This window comes from Nesoenas mayeri (genome assembly GCF_963082525.1).
Source record: "Nesoenas mayeri genome assembly, chromosome: 3".
Lineage (NCBI taxonomy): Eukaryota > Metazoa > Chordata > Aves > Columbiformes > Columbidae > Nesoenas > Nesoenas mayeri.
This window is the reverse complement of record NC_137544.1, coordinates 98,403,649-98,412,476: the sequence shown is the minus strand read 5'-3', so window position 1 is coordinate 98,412,476 and position 8,828 is coordinate 98,403,649. Positions and strand designations below refer to the sequence as shown.

General features: G+C 39.6%; 1 protein-coding gene across 1 annotated transcript in view; it reads left to right on the top strand.

Annotated features, from left to right (window-relative positions):
* Window positions 1-919: 919 nt before the first annotated feature.
* The window catches only part of USH2A (usherin), a gene marked incomplete at its 3' end in the record, with an annotated part of 383,577 nt that continues 375,668 nt past the window's right edge, over window positions 920-8,828 (top strand). The window contains exons 1-2 of the mRNA XM_080341535.1: window positions 920-1,431; window positions 6,502-6,667. Of these exons, the coding sequence (XP_080197661.1) occupies window positions 947-1,431; window positions 6,502-6,667 (651 nt within the window). The 5' untranslated portion in view covers window positions 920-946. The remainder of the gene's footprint in view (window positions 1,432-6,501; window positions 6,668-8,828) is intronic.

Genomic DNA, 8,828 nt, shown 5'->3' with positions numbered 1-8,828 from the left:
CAACTTCTCCATCGGCTGCGGTCGCGCCGTTCGCCGCCTGCCCTTGCCCTGCCCTGCCCTGCCCGCCGGTGAGCCCCGGCGCAGGCGTTCGCTGTTAGATCCACACGGGACAGATGGGGAAGGGGGTTTTAATCAGCTTTGCCGAGAGCTGAAACGAGCAGCGTGAGGTGGGCGGCGGGGTAAGGGCACGAAGCGGCCTGTGAACTTCAGGGAACGGTAGAGAGACGTTCCTGGGGCTCGGGCTGCTGTTCCCAGGGTGCCCAGGAGCGGAGGCAGGGGGGTGTCCCCCAGCCTACCCCGAAATAGCGCGGTGGGCATGGCGCCGGGTGGCTCCCAGGTGGCGATGTAAAGCGCAGGTAAGCACCGGGGGGAATGCAAGCGTGAGGTTCAGTCAAGTGTAGTTTGAAACCCTCGGGAAAGACGCTCGGGGGCTGAAGTTGCATGCCCTGGTTTGCTGCCTTACGCTGTTCTCGTTACCTTAAACTGTAAAGCTGAGCGTCGGCCTGGCATGACGTGACTGATCGGGGATAAACCCTGCTCGGCTCTGAGCCCGCGCAGGCTTGAGCTGGCCTAGAACCGTTGACCTCACTTAGAGAGACTTCTTGGCTTTTGCTGGTTTGCAGATGGGCCTGCTGGTTGAAATTTGGAAAGAGCATTCAAACCCTTGGTATCTCTAGCAGGGCATCACCTCTGTTAGTGCAAAAGGGGCACATTCCTCCAGTGAATTGTGTCTGTTTTCTGTGGTTTGCAGATACTGGCTGTCACCCTTGTGTGTTTCGCTGGTTAGAAGACACAGATGTCCCCTGCGACTGAGTCCTTGCATGAGTGTTTTGAAGATGAAATGCTTCATAAACTCTTAAAGTGTACTACCTGAGGACACTGCTACCGACATGGACATCATTATTTATTTACGGATGCTTTAATCAGGAGGAGCTTTTTTGTAAACATGAATTACCGGGCTCTTTCCTTGAGGTGTCGTTTCTTGTTTCATGCTATTGAAACATTAATCTTAACTTATTATGACTCTTTTGTGTTGGTCAGCTCTCAGGGACATTTCCCTAGGCTTGAAAATGTGGGAGCTTTCAAGAACGTGTCAATCGTGCCAACTCAAGCCACTTGTGGGCTGCCAGACCGAAGTACTTTTTGTCATAGCTCAGTAGCTGTTGAAAGTATTCTGTCCTGCACCCGGAGGTTTTGTGTTCAGGAATGTCCATACAGGTCGTCACCTTCTCCCTACAGACTGCTTCTTTCAGAAGGCCTTGGTACCTGTATCACCGAGGACAAAAGGGACTTGCATCCAGGTTCCTTCAGCAACGCTTCCAGTTTTATTTTTCATAACCACAAGGATTGCTTCTCTACTCCCCGTTCCCTGAGGCTTGCAGCTTCATTTACGTTAACTGTATGGTTGAAACCTGAGCAAGAAGGTGTAATGTAAGTAGTATTGAAGGTGTTTACTTTCCTGGTGCTCTTAAAAAAATTGATCATTGTACTCATGGTCATTATTAGCAAGGTATTTAAAATTTTAAAACAGTACAGTGAGAAACTCTGACGTTTTAAAGGTGTATTTAGGTTGGGGTCTTCGCAAATGTCAAGACAAGTAGGTTCAGTTTCAGTGGCGTTGACTCAGATGATGCTCCAATTGCTTTCTGTGGGAACTATTCATACGTAATATGTGGGTCTATTATTAAAAATCTAAACGTGTATGTCTAATTCACATTCCTTCTTCTAAAAGTTGCTAGAAAAACATGTCAGGGGTTTGGGCTGTTGCTGCTTTCATGATGGAAAAAAATAATCTAAAATTTTAGGAATCTCACAACACAAGTTTACTCCTTAAAAACAAACAAGGAAACCCCCAAAATGAGTATTTCAGAGGTATAGAAGAGTGGTCATAGTGTTTCTGGAAGGTCTGGGGAATGCTGACTGAACAATAGCGTTGCTACTTCAACACTATTCAAGCTGCTAGTGAAGTTTCACTAGATGCTTACAAAATAGACATGGCTAAGCATACTCCCTCTCTTATTTGTCTACATGTTACATTTTTTGCAAATATTGCTGTTATAAGTGGCCTTCAGCTCGACTGGGCCTTACTATCATGAAAAACTTGCTTTCTGAAAACTGTATTGAAAATCCTGCAAAAAAGTTCCCTTCATCTATCGCAAAATACAGGGCCTCATATTCTTTCTTATCCTGCTTGTGCAGATCCTCTTTAAAGCGAAGCACTCAAGTATAGTACATTCCTTCAGAATATATGTACAAATGTTTTTGTGCTTACAGCTTAGTAGAATGCAAATAATGATTTGCTCTATTGTAGCATTCTTGATACTTATTTTGCATGCTGCTGTGAAATAGTAAGTTGTCTAGGGGTGGGAAAATGATCAGAAACAACAGAAATGTCTAAAATTATAATATATCTAAAATTACAGTCTGCTTTATGCAAGGATAATTACTTTTAAAAAATAAACCTAGCTATAGAAATGGTGGTTATGGAGGGGAAATAAATGAGATCTGGGGAGCAAAAATGACTTTAGTTTGGGCTCAAGTTAAATTGGCTCAGCTGAAGGTATGTGTCTCTAGAGTTTTAGCCTATTGTGTTTTGTGGACAGTATTTCCTATATAATGTTTGAATCTTCAATGCCAGAGAGTCTATTCCTAAGGTTGTCCTATGCCATGAGTTCGTGTCCATACACACATGGGCATATCAGTCTTGTTCAGCAGAGCATATGCCTAACTGGAAGTAGAAATGTCCTGCTAATTTTCAAGCAAGCTGTTGCAGTGATGTGTTGAAAGACATCCATGAAACTCTTTTGTCAAGGGGATAGGCTTTTGCTTGCATGGAGCCTAAAACAATGAAATGTATGTCCTTGGTTTCAAATGATTAAGTGCTGTGTAGAAACGAGACTCTACCGATGTCTGATTATCCATGGAATAGTGTAAAACATTAGCCTTCAATTGCTACTGTGTTAATAACTACAGAGTGTACATATTCCTGTTCAGTGGGTTTTATAGATCACTTTAAAATCTAAATGTTTTCATTCCATTTTTCTAATAGATCACTTCATTCTTCTTCTTTGTGAGATTGCTGCTACTCAACATGTAGCAATGGCAATAGTAGAGTGCAGTCCTGAAAACAGAAGTTGGACAACAGCCATTCCAGTGGACAGGCTGATATGCCACTGTTCAGACCCTTTTTCACTGTTCACAGCAATAAGGGTGTTAATTTTCATTTCTTCATAAAAGGCATGCAGAGCTCCAGTTGAGGCAAAACAGTAATGACACATGAATAACCACTGAAGCTTGACTCGGGAGGCATCCTACAAAAGAGAAGTAGTTTAACACCAAACTAATGTTTTTCCTTTTAGCGTATTGGTTTAGTGAGTCTTTCAGGTTGGCAGAAGGAGTTTGACTTACCAGATGTCCTACATTTTGCAGTCCCTGATGGGGAATTGTCCCTGTTGGATGTTAATTTGTGAGACCTTTTAAACCCCATTATCACAGCAGAGAGACAGAACCAGGACTCATTCTAACCAAGTCTTTGTGCTGTCACCAAAACACTAGGAAGATGAGCCAGAACCAGCCACTCATTTTACCAGTAGAATAATAAAGTTGAACAGGGTATTTTGTTTACTGGCAAAGTACTTTAACATCGAGTACAGTAGACCCATGATTTTTGGACATGCCATACTAATGTGTTTCTTCATGCCGAATGGTAAATGGTCTGGCTGCTAGCGAATGCTTAGGAAAGAAGCTGGGAGTGTTGCTGTGCAGCATCCCATTGCCTCCTTGTAAAGACTGTGACTTTTCTCTGTTAGGCACGTGCCCATGTGAGAGAATAGCAGGATATTTCTGTAAGAAGTTACTGTGCTGGCTGGCCATGAGATACTGATGCAAGGATCCAAAGTCTGAGGGTCCTTTAAAAATTGTGATATTCTGAGGGAGCAAATATATGCGAGCAATCAAAGACACCAAGAAATTTCTTCATCAGTTTCATATAACGAGTTTTCTTACGTGAATCTGGGAAAGAATATGCTTTCATACAAAGAGACAGGTCACATGGCAGATTTATTTGAAGCCCTAATGTTCTTCTAAGATGTATAGTATAGATATTTGTAGGTGTGCTTTCAAGTCACTGCAAACTGAAAATCTTGAATAAAAGCAAGAGAATAGTGAGAAAAAAAATGACATTTGTACTCCAGTCTAAATTTACCTTCCCTTTAGGCAGTAAGTGAGCAGAGCTTGTCCCTGAATTTTCTTTCCCCATGTTTTCTCTCTTACTACATGTACTCATCAGCTATAAATGCTTCCAGTAAACCTGGTCATGGCCTGTAAGTAAGCCTTAGCACAATGTAGGGAAGTGTATATGATGATAACCCTTCACAATGGAACAGGAGAAGAATAAGAGTAGAAGCTTAGCATATATAAGTAATCATTATGAGCAGTTTATATAAATTCAGTGTGAACTGGGATAATTGGATGTTAGATGACCAGAAGACATTGGCGATGGGAGGCAAATGAGCTGGAGACTTTCATATGCAAAAGGGTCGAGGGAATGGCCTGATTGTTCAGTGAGCAGTAGATGTATTTTTTTAACTTTATTTTTCTAAAGGACTAAGATCATATCCTATTCCTTTTTATCCATTCAGCCGTTTTACATTAGGAATCAGACTGAAAGGGGGAGTTGCCTTAAGATACCATACATCTGATTATGAACCTGTGCAGATGTTCCCATTTGCAAGTGCTCCAGTTCATGTGTGGGGATCACCAACGCAGCTGTGTTAGATTCTCTAGAATAGTTTTCTCTTTGAAAGCTGACAGAGCAGATTTGTGTTGCTTGCTGTCTCTCCCTCCAACCCCACCATACAGAATTACATAGTCAGGAATTTGCTATGTGGGACTGCAGGTTACCAGAAGTCGGAAACTTCACAAAGGACAGTGGTTTCTCTCTGTAGTCATGGCTGGAGTGAAAAATCATTCTGAGTCAGAAATAATAATGGTTATGTCTATTTCACCTATGTTAGCACTACTTTGGTTTTTCTTTCTTTCTTTTTTTTTTTTTTTTTTTTTTTTTAATCTTTCAACATGAGTCACAATTCACATTTGTTCTTTCTAGTTTTCAAAGTGATGTACATCAAGGTCACTTCCCTTCTTAAAGTCATGACACCTTTGGGAATAAAAACAATGTGGGGATATTTGGTTTAGATAACTAAAATAAACAAAAAAACCCGGATTATCCAATTATTGTTTATCCAGGAACTGGGTAAATCCAGTTCCTAAATATTTTGCTACTTAGCTGAACCTTCCCTCACATTTATTATCTAGCAAAACTAGCGTGTTTACAAGCAAACAAAATATGGAAAAGACCGGTCAACAATATATTAAGAAATGTGTCTTTTGTAAAGTCTGGAAAACAAAAGTCTGCATTTTGCAAGTTGTTTGGTTGACAACATTCCAGCAGCCTAAAATGGTGACAGTTAAAATCAATTAATTTTTCTCTTGGATTTAAAGATGAATCAGTAAATAATGGCAGTATCAAAGAACAGCATTTTTGATACTTTTCTTTTGTAAATGCGTAGTAACTGAAGATGCTTATCGGTGGATAAGGTGTGTTTGTTTTTTTTTCTGAAATGCATCTAAGTAAATCCTGATTTAATACAAATTTTATATGCTTTTCCGTTGTGACTTGGTGCACTAATGCAGTCTGTTGTAGCTGTTAAAATATTTGGCCCTTCATGGGTCAGTAAATTGGGGACTGGATTTCCCAAGCAGCTGAAATGGGAATGCAGAACTTCATAGCTTTTGTTGTACTAATGATTACCTTAATAAAATACGCAGCTGTTTCATGAGCATACATAGCCTGTGTGTTCCCAGGACCCTGAGCATCTTGGTGATCAGATTGGTAAAAGTATTTCGGCAGCTAGTTATGCACTGTGGGTTGTTACAAATGGTATTCTTTGTACTTTATATGTCAGTGTTGTGTTTGACATTGATGGGAAATCTTTCAGGGAAAAAAATAGCAAGTGACTGGATAGCTTTCTTATCTTGCTCTGGTTCTCTTAGGTTAAAGAAAGGCTGTGTCAAAGGGGAAGCATAGGGGAAGCTGGCGATGTTGCTGTCTTACCTGGACAGATTTGGTGGAAAACTGGAAGACTTCCAGAACGTGTCATTTGTATTGTTTTTTGTGGTCTCTGTCACAGAGCCCTGAAGAGAGGAGGCAATGTGGACCCCTCTTCTACTCCCAAATCAATTTAGGTTGCATGCCCTAAATTAAAGCCAAACCAAAACAAAAAAACCCCTTACAAACAGAAAATATCTTTGTTAAAATTCTTTTACACTTAGTACATCCTGTGACTTTCACTGTCACTGAGCATCTTCTCAAGAGCTGTATTTTTAACGTTTATTTTAATGCATTCTGGTTAGCATCACTTTACAGGATAGCACCTTGGCAAGAATGTGTATATGTGTGTGCCTCTGACCTTATGTTGTTTTTCTTGGTTATTTCCAAAGGTGTGTGATAGAAAAGGCTATTGATGGGCAGACTGTGTTCAAACTCACAATCTCTGAGAAAGAGACCATGTTTTATTATCGCACAGTAAATGGTTTGCAGCCACCAATAAAAGTAATGACACTGGGGAGAATTCTTGTGAAGAAATGGATTCATCTTAGTGTGCAGGTGAGTAAAATAAAAACCATTAATATTTGTTGGACTACATCATTTGTGTGAGAATGGTATAACTGTATAAATATAAAAGGGTAAATTGGGGGATATAACTGGATAACACTTGAGTCTTGTAGGCAAGGATCTTAATTTGAGAGCTCATTTTGAGGCATTTGCTAATTTAGCACTACAAAGAAATGCTGTGCTTGTTCTTCTGAGCAGATGACTAAAAATTCTCACCCTTAAGAACATGAGTATTTCTAACATTAACAATAAGTCTTGGGTCTCTGAGACTATTTCCTAAAAAAGACAATGCCATCCTCATCTATACATACTAATGTACTGATCTTAGAGGTATATCCCATTTAATGTTAAAAACTGCTTACACTGCACATAAGTAATCATGTATGAGTTTGTGCCATCTAGTAAGTTACAGAGCCTTTAACTTGTATTTTAAAAATATGATTCAGAATTTTGAAAACACAATCCTTGTGTTCTAGAAGTCTTCTGTTGACATAACTTTTTAATAAGTGTACAAATATCCACTGAGGATAAAACAAAATCGAGTTTGTTAAAATTTAAACTGTATGTACAAAAATCAGTAAACAAACACAGAAGAAATTAAAATTCAGTTATTTGCATGTCTTGTAATTCCCAGCAGATGCTCCAGTAAATTCTATTTGTAAGCCAAGTTCAACTAATAATTATAAAACACAATTATCAGGTATTGAAATGTTTATCTTCTCTTTCCTTCATTTCCTTTATCCGTTCTATTAAATTTCATTTGGTTTACAGCACAATGAAGCGTAGTTTTGCTGTTTCTTGAAACAAGTTTCTTGAAACTTGCTAAAAGGTATTGACTGTGATTTGGATTTTTTAGTGCTGATCTTGTCACTTGTAAGGAGTATCTAAGCTGACGTCTTGATTTTTTTTGCAGTTTTCTTTTTCCAGGATAACAGCATGGTAGTGTGAATAAGATTTTGGCTGTTGGATTAAAAGAGTGACCTTAAGGTAGAACTAATGAACTTTACACTTCAAACACTCCAAGGGTGCTATATTACTGCTGTTGCTGTCAGCCACATTTTCTACTAGCCTCAAAAACTGCTGAAGCCTGGGATAGCAAAGTGCAGAGTGAAAGGGCTGGATTTAAATACACACACACATATCTCAAATTGTATTACAAAGAACCTTCAAGCATTCTGTAGCATTTGGTCCTTTGTTTCTTTGGGGGAAGCTGTTCAATGCATAGGAGGTGTAAAGAAGTGTAGCTTATCAGCCTTTAAAGGGACACCAGGCTGAAATACCTTTGGTACCACCTTTGGTGGTAGAACCACCTTTCATTCTGTGATCTGCGGTATTGTAGGAGTCAACTTTCCATTAAAGATGATAGTGCCTGCAGCGTGATCCATTTAGCACTAGGTCTGGCTATGAAACTTCAGGCAAAGTTTTGGTTGTGTCTGGTCTTTTGACTCTTGGCCTTTTTTTTAGCAGCTGTCCGTGATGATATATATATCGATGATGATATATATTTATATAGCATGATGATACATATTTGAATAAAGGAGTTTCCTTAAGACGATGAAAAAGGCTACAGAATTTTTAACAGTAGCTTTTCTTTTAAATTCTATTGTGGTTTAGATCTGTGGAGGAAGCACAGATGACAACAGTGTGTCAAAATACTTACCTAGGAAATTGTATTGAATAAAAACTTGACCAGGTATTCTCCACAGTGTATTGCAAATTATTGCTGAAAGCTATGCACAGTATTGTATGTTTGGGCAGTAAACAGGGAGGAAAACTAATTTATGAGATGATGCTTTATTTCTCAGTGACTGCAGACCAAATTACAGATACGTCTAATTTGGGGTGAGTCTGATTTATGACAAAAGTTTTTAACTAAATGCTAGAACTTACTGATACAGTGTTAGCAAGTAGAGGTGTCTAATTCTACCCCTGAGGAAAAGAAAAACAAAAGCAATACTTGTTGGTTTGCTCACAGGGACTTTGTGCCTCTTGCTTGTCACAATACATGGGCAAAGAACGAGTGGGCTGGCTGGGAGATCCAGTGGCTGCAACCAAAGAATTGAGGATTCAGGCACGAGGCTTTGCATGCCAAGCTGGTGACAGGAATAACAGCTGAGAGAGACTGCGGGGTTTGGTTTTGAGAAACGTTCAT